The 19123-nt window shown below is 47.3% G+C and overlaps 1 protein-coding gene across 2 annotated transcripts in view; it reads right to left on the bottom strand.

The window, feature by feature from the left end:
* Window positions 1-16783, bottom strand: part of LOC144608147 (endothelin-converting enzyme 1-like) — a 173840-nt gene extending 157057 nt beyond the window's left edge. The window contains exon 1 of one of the 2 annotated variants that reach the window (XM_078425563.1): window positions 16661-16783. In XM_078425563.1, the coding sequence (XP_078281689.1) occupies window positions 16661-16663 (3 nt within the window). In that variant the 5' untranslated portion in view covers window positions 16664-16783. Of the gene's footprint in view, window positions 1-11956; window positions 12100-16660 lie in introns of those variants that run through there. The other variant, XM_078425564.1, reaches the window with a different exon arrangement.
* Between the last annotated feature and the right edge of the window lie 2340 nt (window positions 16784-19123).

Below are 19123 nucleotides of genomic sequence, written 5' to 3'. Positions count from 1 at the left end.
ACAGCGTGTGCCTTTTTCACCCCTTTAATAAATTCCTGTCTTTCTGCTGACTGGATCGCACGCAACAAAAGCTTTTCACTGTGGCTCAGTACAGGCGGAAATAAACTAAAAACTGAGCTCCATTCAGTCAATACTGAACTCCAACTCAAAACTGAATGTCCATTCCAGCCCTTGAGAGAAAACTTGTTTCCTCCCCTCCCCTCCAAGGTCTCTGCCCCTTAGTTACTTAACCATCGGCCAAGGAAAATAAACCCTTCTGGTTCCTTATCTAAGCCCCTCAATGTTATTCACCTCAGTTCCAGCGTATCAAATCTTTCCTCAAAACTTAAATCTTCTCGCCCTGATGGTCAAGTGATAGTCAGAGAATCATGGAACGTGGAAACAGGCCCTTTGGCCCAACCTGCCCACGCAAGTTATCCTCATGAATAGCCACTGCACCCTCTCCATCACGACCAGATTAACTACATCTTTGCCATGATGTGGCATCCTGTACTTGCAACGTCCACAGTTCCAGCATAACCTTCCTGCTCTTATATTCTATGATTCTGCTGAAGATTAATATCCCATTTGGCTTTATAACCTCTGTACCTCCCCACCTTGAAGGACTGGAGATGTACACACCAAAACCTTCCCTCGACCCCCTCATCTCAAAACCTGAAGCTCATTGGCCTTCCACACCAGACCTCTGGCATTTGGGTCTGCACTTGAAAGCACTGTGTTTTCCAGCCTTACGAATTCCCTAATTTTAAGCCTTTCAGTTTCAATTCCACTTTTCTCCTTTCTGAAATTATATTCAGCTCCCCACCCTCCTGAATAAACCACGTCATTCTGGTTACAACTATAAAACCGCAGTTTTCACAGTGAACCACAAAACAGTTGCAGAAACTAGTGACGATGGAGTTCTCCTTCTCAGCCGGATGCTCCCCGGAGCTGGAGGACAGGAGGAAGCAGGGCTGCCCTCGCTAGTTCCTGAACTAAAATGCAAACCACTGGAGGAGCTCCACAAGTCAGGCGGCATCTATGGATGAAAATGGACTGATGATGTTTCGGGCCGCTTGTTTGGACTGAGAGACAATAGACTAATAGGTGCAGGATTAGGCCATTCAGCCCTTCGAGCCAGCACCGCCATTCAATGCGATCATGGCTGATCACTCTCAATCAGTACCCCGTTCCTGCCTTCTCCCCATACCCCCTCACTCTGCTATCCTTAAGAGCTCTATCCAGCTCTCTCTTGAAAGCATCCAACGAACTGGCCTCCACTGCCTTCTGAGGCAGAGAATTCCACACCTTCACCACTCTCTGACTGAAAAAGTTCTTCCTCATCTCCGTTCTAAATGGCCTACCCCTTATTCTTAAACTGTGGCCCCTTGTTCTGGACTCCCCCAACATTGGGAACATGTTTCCTGCCTCTAACATGTCCAATCCCCTAATTATCTTATATGTTTCAATAAGATCCCCCCTCATCCTTCTAAATTCCAGTATATACAAGCCTAAGAGAGAGTAGAGGAGAGCTGGTAGAAAGAGGCGAGAGGAAGGAATGGGGTAAAATCTGGCAAGGATCCGGGTAAGGAGGGGTTAATTGGCCAACGGTTATGCTGGACGAAGGAAGGGTAGAGATCGTAACCAAGGTTGAAGGTCAATGTGGAGAAGATTAGGGCTGCTCGTGGTGGAATTGGGTAAGAAAGGAGGGGGAGGAGGGAGAGAGATATATGGAACCAGAATGAAGAGTGGAAGGATAGGGGGAAGAGGGGAATGTTGGTGGGGGGACGGGGGGGGGACAGAAAGATAGTGGGCCTGAAGGTTTAGGGGTGGGAGGAGATGGGGGAAAGGAACTTTTAGATCGGATCTGGGGAGTGGAAAGAAAAGTGTGCGCAGATCAGGAGAGGTGATTACCTGAAACTCATAAATTCAATGTTCATCATGCCTTTGGGTTTAGGGTACCCAACAGAATACGAGGTGCAGTGGAGGAGGCCGAGGAGAGAGAGCTTAGTACGGGAATGGCAAAGGTAATTTAAGTCTCCGGCAACCGAGAGGTATAGCTGGGCCTGGCAGACAGAGTATAATGTTTGGTGAAGCTACACAGAAGATCTATAGTTGGTCCCACCTATCAACTCACTAACTGGGTCCACCTATCACTTGCCAACTCTTGCCCCACCTCTACCCCTCAGCACTTTTTACAAGCCTATTTCCCATGTACATTTGGATAGGAACATGGATAGGACAGGTTTGGAGGGAGATGGGACTAACGTAGATGGGACACGTTGGCTGGTGTGGGCAAGTTGGGCCGAAGGGCCCATTTCCATGCAGTATGACCTTGACTCCATCTCCCCTTGATTCCAGTCTCCTGACAAAAAATATCATCTCTATCCATAGATATTGCTTAACCTGCCGAGTTCTTCCAGCAGTTTGCTTTCTGCTCAGGATTCCAGTCTCTTTTGCTGCTTCCAGCACTAATTCCTGCTGGGTTGGGTTGGGTCAGCAAGCATTCACAGAGTTCCTGGCTCCAGCAATCCCAGCCGGAAATGCCCATGTGCAGACTCCTGGACAAAACTGGACCCAGCTGCCAGGCAGCAATCAGATGACGGCACCATTGGCCATCATGATCTCCATGGCAACTGGTCAACTCAGGCCTCACACCGTCTTTGTTAATAGGGGGTGAAGTTTGACATCTGGATTCCACAATATTTGATCAATTCTCATGCACAATCCAAAATATATAATTAAGTAGATAACGTACAACAAGCAATAATAAATATAATTTCGGTGAACTAACATTGAACCAGAGCAGCTTCAAACTAATTTGCAATATTGGGTGTAGACTTCACGATACGATAGAACTTTATTTATCCCAGGAGGGAAATCCAGAAGGAAACACAGATATCTCAGAAGGGCCTTTACACTTTAGAGATGCAACGCAGAAACAGGCCCTTCAGCCCACGACGACCAGTGTTCACCCCGTACATTGGTACTATTCCACGCACTGGGAACAATTTTGCATTTTTGCTGAAGCCAATTAATCTGCAAACCTGAACATCTTTGAAATGTGGGTGGAAACCGGAGCACCCAGAGAAAACCCACGTGGTCACAGGGAGGACGTACAAACTCCGTTCAGACGAGCACCCGTAGTCAGGATCGAACCCGGGTCTCTGGCGCTGTAAGGCAGCAACTCTACCGCTGTGCCAGCGTGCCGGGTTGAATAAATTTAGATCTGATTTGATGGAATGTCCCCACTCTGGTCAATCTCAAGCAATGAACCCCTCATCTTTCTACCAAGCCAATCAAACACGAGAATCCCCTTTCCCCCTCAACTCAGACCCATCTCTCTTCAATTATCAGTTTCTTTGGCTCAAATCAGCTGTTAATAGAAAATAGGCAAAATATTGGCAAGCTAAAACCAAAGGTACAGGCTTGAAATCAGAAAGCAGTCTGGTTGACATCACACATCCACATATACACACATCAACAAATCGTATGTTCCATTTTTATTAGCTCCAGCCATTTTAACACAAGCATTTATTATGGGTTGGTTTTCTCCGAGACTCCATCTCGTGATCGAGTAAAAAAAACTGATCAGTCGACACCTCTCTGCCATTTGTGAAAGTTGCCGAGACCACGGGCATATGACTTGGCTCCTAGATGGCCCATCTCTCCCCTACTCCCCGTGTACCATCCATGAGGGTGAGGAGTGACTACAAGCAAAAGTAGATCAGTGAAAGGTCATGCCCGGCTTAGAAGACAGTTCACATTTGCAGACGGTCCATGGAGCAGAGAAGCAGAGATTAAATGTTTGGGCTAAAGATGCGAAGGTGACACGAGGGAAAAAAATATTGATGCAGAGCGAGAATGACTTGGATCTCACTGCCTGCAAAAGTACTTTTTACCCAGAGAAAATCTGTGAATCTGTGGAATTCTCTGCCACAGAAGGCAGTGGAGGCCAATTCACTGGATGTTTTCAAGAGAGAGTTAGCTTTAGCTCTTAGGGTAAATGGAATCAAGGGATATGGGGAGAAAGTAGGAACGAGGTACTGATTTTGGATGATCAGCCATGATCATATTGAATGGCGGTGCTGGCTCGAAGGGCCGAATGGCCTACTCCTGCACCCATTTTCTATGTTTCTATGTTACTGACAACAGGACTGTGGAGGGAAGAAACTGGAAAGGCCATGGAGGACATAGTGCATGTACAGAGGTTTGTGTAACTATTACTTCAAAGGTTAGTTGTGCCCTTATTACGTTAAAGAGTCAAGTCATAACTACACCAAGCTTTAGTTTTACCTAGAGACTTAATAAAGCAAGGATATTCTCCTGATGCTTCAAGTCCAAGTCAAACTTACATTATGTGCAGGAAGGAACTGCAGATGCTGGTTTAAACCGAAGATAGGCACAAAATGCTGGAATAACTCAGCAGGTCAGGCAGCATCTATTCGACCCAAAACATCACCCGTTCTGTCTCTCCAGAGATGCTGCCTGTCCCACTGAGTTACTGACATCTGAAGAAGGGTCTCGAAAAATACTCCAGCATTTTGCGCCTATCTTCAACGAACATTATACTCTACAAATAAGCTTCAAGATGAACCTAGCAAACTACATGAGGGAAAATAACTCTGACTGCCGGTCTAGTTGGCAAGACAACTGATGGGATTGTTCTGTTAGCAACTGTGACTGAATGGATTGAGTGGGCTCATAATAGAAGGTTTCTAGTTTTTTTCCTATCACGTGGACAACATCACTCCTGTTCCTGCCCTTGCGAAATAATGAGTTAAGACCTGCATGGTTCTGTTCTTCCTTCCCATTTGCGGCTGTGTTCATTTTCGATCCAAGTCATTGTGGTGAATGCAGAATGTCAAAGCAATGGGGCTGCCACAAATTAAAAGTGTTTACTGCTGATAAACAGTGAAGTAGCGGGAGTGCCGCAGAAGAAAAACAAGCACCAAGGCGGCCCTTCTGAGAGCTATGACCTCCAGCAATTGGGCACCGACATGCTCAATCACAATAAAGTGTGCGTTTTTGTGGTGTTTTATCAGAGAGGAAACAGCGGTGCACTCTAGTCCTGGAGGCTAACATTTTATCTGGCTCAGGAGAATTGTTATTAATGGATTTTAGACTTGTTGTCTGATTAAAACCAGACGTGGAAATTTACTCCTGCTTGTTTTTATGCTGCTTGGCTGAATGATGTCCATTTACAGGTAGCATGGAGATGTGGGCAGCTGCAAAAGGACCCAGAGAGGGGGAGACAAAGGATTTTTATTTTCAATAAAGCCTCCGTAACACGTCGCCACTAATCTAATTTACAAGGCATGGCCGTCAATTAGCACACACCGAGCTTCTGAAAAAGAGCCCACATTGTCTGCTTATAATCATCTTTTTTTTTTTCTTGAAAGCAAGGCTGAGAGAGGCACCCCCCCAAAAAAAAGACACAAAGTGCTGGAGTAACTCAGCAGGTCAGCAGCATCCCTAGAGAACGTGGGTACGTGACTCTCATCTGTGTTCACCTATTACCCACCACGCCTTGTCCTGCCTATCCTCTCTTCTAGCTTTCTTCCCCACCCCCGACACGCAATCATCGGCAGCACGGTGGCGCAGCGGTAGAGTTGCTGCCTTACAGTGCTTGCAGCACCAGAGACCCGGGTTCGATCCCGACTACGGGTCCTGTCTGTATGGTGTTTGTACGTTTTCTTTCTTTCTGTGACCTCGTAGGTTTTCTCTGAGATCTTCTGTTTCCTCCCACACTGCAAAGATGTACACGTTTGTAGGTTAATTGGCTTTGTGTATGTGTAAATTGTCCTTGGTGTGTGTAGGATAGTGTTAATGCGCAGGGATTGCTGGTCGGTGCGGACTCGGTGGGCCGAAGGCCCTGTTTCTGCGCTGTATCTCTAAAACTAAAAACTAAAACCAGTCTGCAGAAGGGTCCCGACCTGAAATGTCAGCCATTTCTCCTGGGATGCTGCCTAACGTACCAAGTTACTCCAGCACTTTGTGTCTTTTTTTGTTGTTGTAAACCAGCATCTGCAGTTCCTTGTTTCTATATCTTGAGAGAGGCATGTAGTGGCCTGGAGACAGAGTTGGCTCAGCTCCTCTTCCTCGGAGTCACGGCAGTCGTAATAAACCCGACTTTCTTTCCAAACAGCAATGGTAATTGTGCTTGCTAGAATAGGACTCATCGAACAAGGAACGCGTAAATCAAGGCAAGCCAAGCAGGATGAGTTAAAATAAAACTCCAAGAAAAATCCAATCTCATTTTCCTATCTTTGAACAGAGCAAGGCTGGTGAAAAAGTGTAGGAAAATAACTGCAGATGCTGATACATATTGAAGGTATCACAAAAAGCTGGAGTAACTCAATGGGTCAGGCAGTATCTCAGGAGAGAAGGAATGGGTGACGTTTCGGGTCGAGATCCTTCGTCAGACTGATGTTGGGGGGGGCGGGACAAAATCCGCTGCAGCCTCTCTCAAGACATAGATATAAATCACACCAGTGACCAACATCACCTGCAAGAACTCCTTACAATGTCTCAATCTATAGGTTTTTGGATCTTATCATTTTTGTTCATGATTGTAGCAAATATTTACAAACTTAAAAGCTCAAACTGAATTTGATTCTTGTAGGAATCCCTTTCAAATAGTATATTACCATCAAAGATCGACACAAAATGCTGGAATGACTCAGTGGGACAGGCAGTCTGAAGAAGGGTCACGTCCTGAAATGTCACCCATTTCTTCTCTCTAGGGATGCTGCCGGTCCCGCTAAGTTACTCCAGCATTTTGTGTCTATTTTCAGCGTCAACCGGCCTCTGCAGTTTCTCCCTTCACACTCTATATTAGCATTGTTTTAAGAACTTATGTAGATAAGACAGGTTTTAGAAATTTGGTTCCCACCACACACATTTTGTGACTATCTTTTGTGTAAACCAGAATCAGCAGTTCCTTCCTACCGAGGGGCTGGTTGTGAATGTGTGATAGGGATTTTACATGAAGGGCCAGATTGGAGCAGGATAAGCCCAGGGCAACAGATAGCAAATTAAATCAAGTCAAAGCTCCAGGGTCAGGAAATCGTTTGGTTCAGACGAAATCAGCAACAAAAGTTTTAGGTTATTCTTATGGATTTTATTGAAAATGTGGCCATTTGTAACAAATTAACAATATTTGCTTCCCCTGAGATCTGAAGGAAGATAGACAGTGAGATGTAAATTCATCAGTGCAATCAGTAAGAGGCAGTATTGTTCTGGATTTACACATCAAAAGGATGCAAGATGTCTGCTTCACTAGTCTGACTTAGTACTTCAACTGTGTCAAGTCTTTTGATCCGTTAATCTAAATGGAATCTCTTCTTTGGTCGACCAAAGCTTCAGCTAATTCAAGAGTAATCATCGAGGCACACGATGCTAATGAGTGATATTTCAGTCAAGAAAGCTTCCGAGTGTCAAACACAGCAATTTTTCTTGTCCTTCCCCAACTACATTGAGAAATAGAACCTACAATGGGTGCTCTTTAATGAGTGATGTTTCGGGTCAGGTGGTGTTTCGGGTCAGGTGGTGTTTCGGGTCAGGTGGTGTTTCGGGTCAGGTGGTGTTTCGGGTCAGGTGGTGTTTCGGGTCAGGTGGTGTTTCGGGTCAGGTGGTGTTTCGGGTCAGGTGGTGTTTCGGGTCAGGTGGTGTTTCGGGTCAGGTGGTGTTTCGGGTCAGGTGGTGTTTCGGGTCAGGTGGTGTTTCGGGTCAGGTGGTGTTTCGGGTCAGGTGGTGTTTCGGGTCAGGTGGTGTTTCGGGTCAGGTGGTGTTTCGGGTCAGGTGGTGTTTCGGGTCAGGTGGTGTTTCGGGTCAGGTGGTGTTTCGGGTCAGGACCTTTCTTCAGACTGAGAGTCAGGGGAGAGGGAGATTAGAGATATGAATGAATAAGTTTATTGGCCAAGTATGTGCATATACAAGGAATGTGCCTTGGTGCTCCGCTCACAAATGACAACACAAACATACAGTTAACAATTAAGAATAAAGCATAACCACATCAAAACAATAAGGATACAACATTCCGGCCTAAACCTCTGGGTGAAAATAAATCAGAGCAAAAAAAGAGACTACAGACTTTGGTTATTGAGTAGAACTACTACTCGTGGAAAAAAAAATGTTTTTATGTCTGGCTGTGGCTGCTTTGAGAGTCCGGAGTTGCCTTCCAGAGGGAAGATATGAAAAGGTACAATGAACAAATGGATGAAAGGTTTAAAAAGAACAAATTAAAGCCAGCACCAATGATCAAGGAAAGGTGGAGACCACAATGGACCATTGTTGGCTGTGGAAAGGGTGATAATGAAGGGATAAGAACAGTGAAACTAGGGTGCGGGAAGGGATGGAGAGAGAGGGAACGAACTTGCAAGGAACAGAAAAGTAATTCATAAAAGCTTCTACAAATATGTAAAAAGCGGGTATGAAGTACGAAACAAAGCAAGTTGTAATGAGGAACAAAGAATTAACAAACAGTTAAACAAAAAGGTTGGTTCCGCTATCACGGAAGGGGAAATAAATAACTTCCCAGAAATGCTCGGGGGTCGAGTCTATAAAAAGGAGAAGCAAAAGGAAATTAGTATTAGTGAAAAAGTAATGCGGGAGAAATTAATCTATATATATATATATATATGTATTACTAAAACTCTCATCTTGTATATTTATGGGTTTGTGGGTAGATTTGTTCTCGAAATGGTACATGATAGTGCAACAATTTTAGGCACACCCTTCTCACCACTCCCCTGCAGTCTCAATTGATCAAGTTTTGTTACATTTTAAAAATAATTAACTTAATAAACTTTAATAAATGCGCTCCCCCCACCCGTCGGGAGGACTGGCACCCGTTCCCAGCATGCCCCGCGCCCGACCTTTCTCCCATGGTGCAGCGTGGCAGCAGAGGGTCAATCAAGATGTCCGTTGCCGCCGAGCTGCAGGAGAGGTTTCCACCCAACGGGTCCACGGCTCGCTCTGGCCGCCTGGGGCCAAGGTGAGTGGCTCCCTCTCCCCCCCTAACCCACCCACGGCCTCGGGGAACAATCCCCGGCCGGCAACAGGTCCACGGATCGTCAGTTGGGGGAGGGTTGCCGCGCCCTCAGGAGAGGTTTGGACCCAACGGGTTCACACCCGTCTAGCAGGACTTAAAAATGATGAGCGTGTGCGGCTTGCAAGTGGTGCTGCCCTCATCATTTCTTATGATAACGATCTGTATCCTGTGCACTTAGAGAGACAACAGGTCTTTGGGATGTGGGATGGAATCGAAGCATTTGGGGGAAATGCATACATGCGGTCACAGGGAGAATGTGCAAACTCCACACAGGGAACACCAAAGGTCAGGATTGAATCAGTCTCTGGTGCTGAGAGGCAGCAGCTCCACCAGCTGTGTCACTGCATTGACCATAGGTCTTTGAAAGCAAATGTGAAGGCACAACAAACAGCCAAGAGAAATGGCAAGAAGGAACTACAGATGGCGGTTTAAACCAATGATAAACACAAAGCCACACTGTGACCGACCGGCAGATGCTGGTACAAATCGAAGGTATCACAAATAGCTGGAGTAACTCAGCGGGCCAGGCAGCATCTCTGTGGAGAAGGAATCGGTGACGTTACGGGTTGATACCCTTCTTCAGACTGATTAGGGGTAAGGGAAACAGTTGTAGGCTACAAGGTAGAACATTCGAGACTGAGACAAGGAGAAATTTCTTCCGTCGGACAGTGGTGAACCTTTGTTCTTCAGGACCACAAGGAAGCAAACCAACTTCAGCTGAAAATGTTTTGTGTACACCAATGAGCAAACCTCTAACGTCTTATGAGAACGTCAGAATGCCAATGCCTACGCTATCACAGTCATGGGAGTTTATAAACCACACATCTTGAGCAGCCACTAGCCTCCCTTCTGCAAACAGCGCCGTTCACTTACAAAGCTATCCTTTTAATTTCAAACTGATTTCTGCTTGCAATGAATGTTAGACCAGATATTCTGAAGATCGGCTCTAATTTGTCTTAATGCCTACCACATAATTTGATTACTCCTGAATAATCCCCTCATTCAGGCACAGTTTTGACTAGTTTGACGATTTGGATGAGGGTTGGTCATTGACAAGGATGTCACTGAGACGGGAAGTCTCGGGTTATAAGGAGAGGTTAGATAGGTTGGCGTTTCTTTTTCCTCTGGAGTGTTGGAAACAGAAGGGTGATGATATAGAGGTATATAAATTCATGATGGGCATAGATAAGGTGAATAGTCACAGTCCTTGTCCAAAGGTGGGCGAGTGTAAAACTAGAAGGTACAGACTTGAGCTGAGAGGGAAAGATTTAAAGGGGACCAGTGGGGCAACCTTTTCCACACAGAGGACGATGTGCACGTGGGAACGAACTGCTGGAGGAAATGGTAGAGGCAGGTACAATTATGCTTAAAAAGATATTCACACAGGTACCTGGATGGGGAAAGTTTCAGAGGGATATGGGCCAAATTCAGGCAAATAGGATTAGCTCAGGTAAACAGCAGGCAGACAGACAGCATCTCTGGAAGGAAGGAATGGGTGACATTTTGGGTCGGGACCCTTCTTCAGACTGAAAGTCACGGGAAAGGGAAACAAGAGACATAAACGATGATGTAAAGAGATATAGAACAATTCTCTGCTGGGCGGGGGCTTCAATGTCGGGAGCCACGACCGCCCCGACGTGCAGCAACAGCAGCAGCGTGTTCGCCCGCCCGCCCGGATCGGACTTATCATCGGCGGAGCCGTCCGTCTTCGGAGGCTGCGGGAGCGGCTGGGACTCGCCTTGGGCCGGCCCGCTGCGGACCGTCCGGCGCGGCCTGCAACCACAACAGCCTGACTGCAGGAGAAGACGGCAGGAGAAGGGAAAGACATTGTGGCCTTCCATCACAGTGAGGAGAGGACTGGAGGAGACTCACTGTGATGGATGTTTCTTTGATGGATGTTTCTTTTTTTGTGTGTTTTTGGGGTTGTGTAATTTGAATGCCTATTTAATGCTTTTATTGTTGGACTGTGTTTTGGGGGTTTTTTGGGGTTGTGTAATTTTAATGCTTATTTAATGCTTTTATTGTTGGACTGTGGGTGACTGAATTTTGTCCAATATTGGATGACAAATAAAGCTATCTTGAATCTTGAATGAATAAAAGATATGCATAAAAGTAACAATGATAAAGGAAACAGCCCATTGTTAGCTGTATGTTGGGTGGGAACGAGAGGCTGGTGCGACGGGTGGGAGAAGGATGGAGAGAGAGAGAGAGAGAGAGAGAGGGAATGCCTGGGTTGTTTGAAGTTAGAGAAATCAATATTCATACCACTGGGTTGTAAGCCCAAGCAAAATACGAGATGCTGTTCCTCCAATTTGCGTAAAGCCTCACTCGGACAATGGAGGAGGTCTAGGACAGAACGGTCAGTGTGGGAATGGGAAGGAGAATTAGTGTTTAGAAACCGGGAGATCAGGTAGGTCCAAGGCAGACATTAAAAAATAGTATGCACAATTTCTGACTCAATGACAAAGTTTCTGCACTAAAAAATCCGTTTGCTTCAGATTATGAATCAAATGGGAGCAGAAGCAGGAATAGGCCGTGCAGTTCCACGATCCTGCTCTCCACCCCAACCAGACCATTGATAATCTCTCCAGCAGATAACCCCACTGATCGCATATCCTTTAATTCACTCACGAGGCAAAAATATATCAAACCTCAGTGTGAAAATGCACAGTCCTTTGGCGTGCAGCCTTTCTAGGTTTACACCCCTTCCCAAAATGAATTTGCCCCTCATCTTGACCCAAAGTGGTCAACCTTTCTTCCTCCAACCTCATACCTCTTAGATTCAACTCTATGGTTATAGGAAGCATCTTCTCATTTTCTACCCTTTTCGATACCTCCCAGAACATGCTTTTTTCCAACTGTGGGTGGCAGAGAGGCACAGCTGCTGCCTCACGGCACCAACGACCCGGGTTCAATCCTGACCTCGGGTGCTGTTTGCGTGAAGTTTGCACATTCTCCCTGCTTCTTCTTCTTCTGTCGTATGTCTTTTAGACCTGCAGCTCCGTTGAGGCGAGCCAGGCCAATGCGTCATCATCCAGGTCAATCAAACCTCGTTCACCATTCGGTGGCCGGTATTTGGGGCAACTGGTGACTGTGTGCTCCACTGTCTGTGTTGGGTCCCCACACTCACAGGAGGCACCGTCCACGAGACCCCACCTCTTCATCGCTACTCCATAGCGTCCTCCCTGCGAGGCATTCTCCCTGCGATTGCTTGAGTTTCCTTCGGGTGCTGTGGTTTCCAAAGACATGGGGCATGGTAGGTTAATTGACCTCTGTAAATTGCTTCCAGTGTGAGGGTAACAGAGTGAAAGTGGACAACATAGAACTAGTGTGAATTGGTGATCGACAGTGGTCGTGGACTCGGGGGGAGGGGGTTAAGGGCCTGTTTCCACGCTGTATCTCTAAACTAAACTTCATTGAGTGAAGAACAATCCAACTCAATCGCCAGACTGAACCAGCTCCAAGATGGGTCATTCTTGCACCAAGTTTGTAAGTCACAGGAGCAGAATTAGGCCACTTGACCCATCGAGTCAACTCCGCCATTCAAGGATGTCTGATCTATCTTTCCCTCTCAACCCCATTCTCTCTGCATAACATTCTCTTCATAACCTTTGACACCCTTACTAATCAAGAACCTGTCAACCTCCAATGACTTGGCTTCCTTCCACAGCCGTCCATGGCCATGAATTCCACAGGTTCGCCACCCTCTGATAATTCCATTTTCACAAAGAGAACAATGAACACCTGAATTTACGTTTCTGGTGTCGACAGAATTAACACCTGCCCCCCGGTCGGTCACAGTGCGATTTGTGCATTCCTCCCCGGGATCGACTAACGCACCTGACTGATCACGACGCAGAACAAAAACCTGCAGGGAGCACCAAGAGTTGCTGGAATATTTGTGAATATTCTTTCAAAGGAGAGTTGCCATGGAGTCAAGAACCCTCGGGTTGCAATGACTATCAGTTTAATGAAGACACAGTGGTGCTGCTGGTAGAGCTGCTATCTCACAGCACCAGAGACCCGGGCTCGACCCTGACCTCAGTTGCTGTCTGTGCGGTGTTTGCACGTTCTCCCCGTGACCACGTGCGTTTCTTAAGGGTTTTCTATTTTCCTCACGCACCTCAACAACATGCAGGTATTTATTCACAAAATGCTGGAGTAACTCAGCAGGTCAGGCAGCATCTCAGGAGAGAAGGAATCCCACTCCCAGTCTGACCTTTCTGTCATGGGCCTCCTCCAGTGCCATAGTGAGGCCCACCGGAAATTGGAGGAACAGCACCTCATATTTCGCTTGGGCAGCTTGCAGCCCAGCGGTATGAACATTGACTTCTCCAACTTTAGATAGTTCCTCTGTCCCTCTCTTCCCCCCCTCTCCTAGTTCTCCCTCTACCTGTCTCCACCTATATCCTGGCTTTGTCCCGCCCCCCTGACATCAGTCTGAAGAAGGGTCTCGACCCGAAACATCACCTATTTCTTCTTTCCTGAGATGCTGCCTGACCTGCTGACTTACTCCAGCATTTTGTGAATAAATACCTTCGAATTGTACCAGCATCTGCAGTTATTTTCTTACATTATTCAACAACATGCAGGCTCAGATGGCCTCTGCAAATTGCCCCCTAGTGTGCAGGGAGTGGATGTGAAAGCAGGATAACATGGAACGAGTGAGAACGGATGATCGTCGGCCGGCATGGACTTGGTGGGACGAGGGGCCTGTTTCCACGCTGTATCTTTCAGTCAATGCCAGGTCACCTGCCTTGTTTACAGAGTGGTGTTTACATAGAGTCAACTTCCTCGAGAACGGTGACCCAAGTCTCAAAAATTAACCAAGTCATAGGCTGTCTAATAAACAACACATCCTCGCTGGTCAATTATGGCAAAACATCTTTGTGGAAATGTCAGACGACATGGCATCGCTTCATGTTAAGAGGGGGGGGGGGGGGGGGGGGAGGGTGGGGTGGGAGCTGCTTTACGTACTCATCGTCCACCCTGGGTAGTTCTACGGAACTGGCAACATTTGCAGCAAAGCGTCAACTACAGTACTCTGAAGCACCAATTGCCACTTTCGATTGTTGTAGTTGATGTACGAAAGGAGGAGGAGGTAAGAGGGGCAACATTCAAAGTGCATGGGACGTATTTTTACACGGGTGTTGGGTGCCAGCATTGGTGGTGGAGGCTGATATGATAGTGTTAAAGAGGCTTTTAAATGGGCATATGGATGTGCAGGTGTATAGATCACCTGTGGACAAAGGAGATTAGTTTAACTTAGCAAAGGTAGACACAAAAAGCTGGAGTAATTCAGCGGGTCAGACAGCATCTCTGGAGAAAAGGTATGGCTGACGTTTCATGCCAAGACCCTTCCTCAGACAACTTATGGCATTATGTTTGCCACAGACATTGTTTTGTCGAAGGGCCTGTTCCTGTGCTGTACTGTTGCATGTTCCAATTACTCAGCCTTTTGAAATTGACTCACCCATATCTGGATGCAGTCAAGACAAGGCAAACTGTTGCACTAAGAATGTGTAGGAAGGAACTGCAGATGCTGGGTTTAAACCGAAGATAGACACAAAATGCTGGAGTAACTCAGCAGGACAGGCAACATCTCTGGAGAGAAGAGTCAAGACTTAAGAAGGGTCTCGACCCGAAACATCACCCCATTCCTTCTATCCAGAGATGATGCTGCCTGAAGATAGACACAAAATGCTGGAGTAACTCAGCGGGACAGGCAGCATCTCTGGAGAGAAGGAATGGGTGACATTTTGGGTCGAGACCCTTCTTCAGGCTGAGAGTCAGGGGAGCAGGAGAGATAGAGATAATTAAGTGCAAGGTGTGAAAACGAGACATCAAAAGAGATGGAGGCCAAGGAGAATGTAGAATAGATAATTGTTGGGAGAAGATGACTACGAAGCAAACAGGGATTACAAAAAAATCAGAGGGACAGTCAGAATGCTCGGAGAACTAGGGTGGGGGAGGGATGAAGAGAGAGTGAAAGCAAAGGTCACTTGAAGTTAGTGGTCAATATTCATACCGCTGTGGTGTAAACTACCGAAGCGAAATACAAGGTGCTGTTCCTCCAATTTGGGCTGGGCCTCACTCTGATACTGTTTGACCCACTGAGTTACTCCAGCTTTTCTGTGCCTCTGGGAGAATGTAGCTCGTACTCTCTTTTCGTGTCTAGCTGGGAACGTGGGTTAGTTCTGAACACCACGTCTGACAAGGAACAGATTCGGCTTCCCTGCCAGCGAACAGTTCGCTGTGACTGGGGGGGGGGGGGGTTTATTAAGGGAGGTATTCCCATTCCCACCGTCGAAGATACGCCATCCCAGAGAGCGGAAGAGCAAAAAGAAAGTTGGTCATCAGGAGCCAGGAGAGGAGAGTGGATTATCTGTTCTGTTCCCCTGAGCTGGCGGTGGTTCTACATTTCTTCAGTTAGGCTCCAGGTCCCGATATTTCTTGAGTAGAACAAGTAACAACCCGAAGAGAGTACGAGCTACATTCTCCCAGAGGCACAGAAAAGCTGGAGTAACCCAGCAGGTCAGGCAGGATTCCTAGAGTTCCTTTTCTCCAGACTCCGCTGAGTTTCTCCAACACTTTGTGTCTATCTCCGCTGAATAACTCCAGCTTTCTGCGTCTGCCTTCGTCTTAAACCAGCATCTACAATTCCTCCCGACACTGTATTCTCCCCTATCTATATTCCAGAGAGGTTTTTTTTCACGCAGATATATTAATATCTTCTTTCGAAAGATATGCTCCGGATAGAGAAATGAAAGATCACGTGTAATGGTGGACAGGTAAATCTGCAGAGAAGACACAACTACGCTACTTGTGTAACTTGTTTACAGCCTCGGCGGTGGGTGCACATCTGCCAATGCACACCTGGAAGACAGTGAAGATCATTTGCCCACGGTCAAGTAAGGCACTGCACTGCACGCCCAAAGTGGCAACAACCAACTCGGGGAAAACAAATAACACGAGGAGAGCGGTCGGATTTCACACACTCACACACGCACTCTCTCACACACACTCTCACAAACACACTCTCACACTCACACACACTCTCTCACACACACTCTCTCACACACACACTCTCTCACAAACACACTCTCTCACACACACACGCACTCTCTCACACGCACACTCTCACACACATACTCTCTCATACACACGCACACTCACACACACTCTCTCACACACACTCTCACACACACTCTCACACACACTCTCACACACACACTCTCACACACACACTCTCACTCACACACTCTCACTCACACACACACTAGTGAGGCTGGAGTTTGCCTCTGCCGGAGTTTGCAGCCTGAAACTCACAAGAAATGAAACCGACACGAAGAAGCGGCTGAAACTCACGCCGTGACAGCGCGACCACCTGAGGCAGAGGGGGAGGGCAGGTCACCCCTCACTCAGTGAACAGGTTTACTCTCTCGGGGGAGTAGAACCGAACCCCTCCCTCCTTCCTTCACTCCCTCCCGCCCGGAGGACACTTCTGCTGTACTCTGCACGCTTTGACCGGGAGGACACAGTTTCTCCTCCCCACAAACCGTAGGCTCTCAGAGCCCGGAGTAAATAAACCTCCCACTCCTCCCCACTCCTCCCGTCCCCTCCTACCATTGCTGCTGCCGGCTCCACCGCTCGACTCCCCGCTGGCCGCCTGGCCTTGCCTTGCCTTACGCTGGCTCTTGCACCCCGCCCGCCGATTGACAGAGCATGATTGACGGCCACACACCAATTACAAGGAGCCGACGAGCTGGGAGGCGGCGGCAGCGCTTCCACCACTTCGGGGGCGGCGCCTCTCTATCTTGCCTTAACCCCCTGCGTGCTGGGCTGTACTGTACCGGGCTGTACTGTGCCGGGCCGGACCGGACCGGGCTGTACTGTGTTGTACTGGGCTGTACTGTGTTGTACTGGGCTGGGCTGGACTGTATTGTACTGGGCTGGACTGTATTGTACTGGGCTGTACCGGGCTATACTGTACCGGGCTATACTGTACCGGGCTGTACTGTACCGGGCTGTACTGTACCGGGCTGTGCTGTACCGGGCTGTACCGGGCTGTGCTGTACTGGGCTGTGCTGGGCTGTACTGGGCTGTACTGGGTTGTACTGGGCTGGGCTGTGCTGGGCTGGACTGTATTGTACTGGGCTGGGCTGTACTGTACTGTACTGGGCTGGGCTGTGCTGTACTGGGCTGTGCTGGGCTGTACTGGGCTGTGCTGGGTTGTACTGGGCTGTGCTGGGCTGGACTGGGCTGGACTGTATTGTACTGGGCTGGGCTGGGCTGGGCTGTACTGGGCTGGTTGGCCGCCCCTCGGACTTAAAAACCACCAACCCGCACTTAAAAAAACACAATCTGAAATGGTCTTAATGGTTGACTGTCGCAGCGTTAAATAAACATTTAGACAGGTACATGAATAGAAGATAGACACAAAAAGCTAGAGTAATTCAGCGGGTCAGGCAGCATCTCTGGAGAAAAGGAGTAGGGGACGTTTCGGGTCGAGACCCTCCTTCAGACCCGAACTCGTCACCTATTCCTTTTCTCCAGATATGCTGTCTGACCCGCTGAGTTACTCCAGCGTTTTGTGCCGTTCTTCAGTTCAAACCAGCATCTGCAGTTTCCAGTCTTAAGAAGGGTCTCGATTAGAAACGTCACCCATTCCTTCTCTCCAGAGATGCTGCCTGTCCCGCTGAGTTACTCCAGCATTTTGTGCCTATCTTCGGTTTAAACCAGCATCTGCAGTTCCTTCCTACACAGGTACATACATGGATAGGACAGATTTGGAGGGATATGGGCCAAACGCAGGCAGGTGGGACGAGTGTAGATGGGACATGTTGGTCGGTGTGGGCAAGTTGGGCCGAAGGGCCTGTTTCCACACTGTGAGACTCTATGACTCTAAAAGTAATATTTCGGTTCAGTGATGCATCACTAGTCATCAGCTGACAAGGATGGATTTTGATTAATACGGGTGTCAGATGATATGGGGAGAAGGCAGGAGAATGGGGTTGAGTAATGTACAAACTCAGTACAGATCGCACCTGTGGTCAGGATCTTACCTGGGTCTCTGGTGCTGTAAGACAGCAACTCCACCTCTACACCACCGTGCCACCCAATTAATTAACTATATAGTTTGGAAGCAACTTTTTGCAAAGGAACACATTACCGACAATGTTTAAAATATGCCATATGTTAAAAAAATGGATATGAAAACCTTCCGCTGATTAGCAGCTACTGCCCTGCCTTGGCTGATGTATCAAAACACTTCCACCTTCAACATCAATTAGAAGAAGCACTGAGAATGGGTGTCCATGTCCATCACCTGCAGTATCTCAGTAAGATCACCCTTCAGAGAGATGGACGAGTCCCAAAGGATACACAAAAGGACACAAAGTGCAGGAGTAACTCTGCGGGTCAGGCAGCATCTGTGGAGAAAATGGATAGGTGATGTTTTGGGTCGGGACCCTTCTTCGCACCATTCTTGAAGGGCACAACGTTTTTATTTTTGGTTTAGTTCTGATGACATTCCTCAGCTTACATCACCAGGATGTTGCCTAGATTGGAGCACCTTAGCTGTGGGGAGAGATGGCCTGGAGTGAAGGAGGCTGAGGAATGATCTAACTGTTGAACATATGAGTATGTGAGGCATAGAGAGAGCAGATCTTTTTCCCATGATAGGCATATCAAAGGGGCATATACATAGGCTTTAGCTGAGGGGAAAACATTTCAAAGGTGTACTGAGGACAAACTTTTTACATAGTGAGTGACCAAGCAAGTTCAAGTTCAAGTTTATTGTCATGGGCACGAGCACGGGAGGTGCAGGTGCAATGACAAATATCACTTGCAGCAGCACCACAGGTTTAGAGATTTAAAAACACAAAGACAAATTATACATAAATACACATACATCTTTCATTCAAATGTGAAGCAGGTAATGCTGTATGGATCAGAGACATGGAAAACAACAAAACACACAACAAACAGGCTGCAAACATTCATTAACACCTGCCTCAGGATAATACTAAACATCTGGAGGAGAGACAAAGTAAGCAATGTGGACCTGTGGAAAAGAACAAGCCAGGA

Source organism: Rhinoraja longicauda, chromosome 30 (genome assembly GCF_053455715.1).
Source record: "Rhinoraja longicauda isolate Sanriku21f chromosome 30, sRhiLon1.1, whole genome shotgun sequence".
In the NCBI taxonomy this organism is placed as follows: Eukaryota; Metazoa; Chordata; class Chondrichthyes; order Rajiformes; family Arhynchobatidae; genus Rhinoraja; species Rhinoraja longicauda.
Note: the sequence above shows the minus strand (reverse complement) of the source record. Positions and strands in the feature narration are given on the sequence as shown.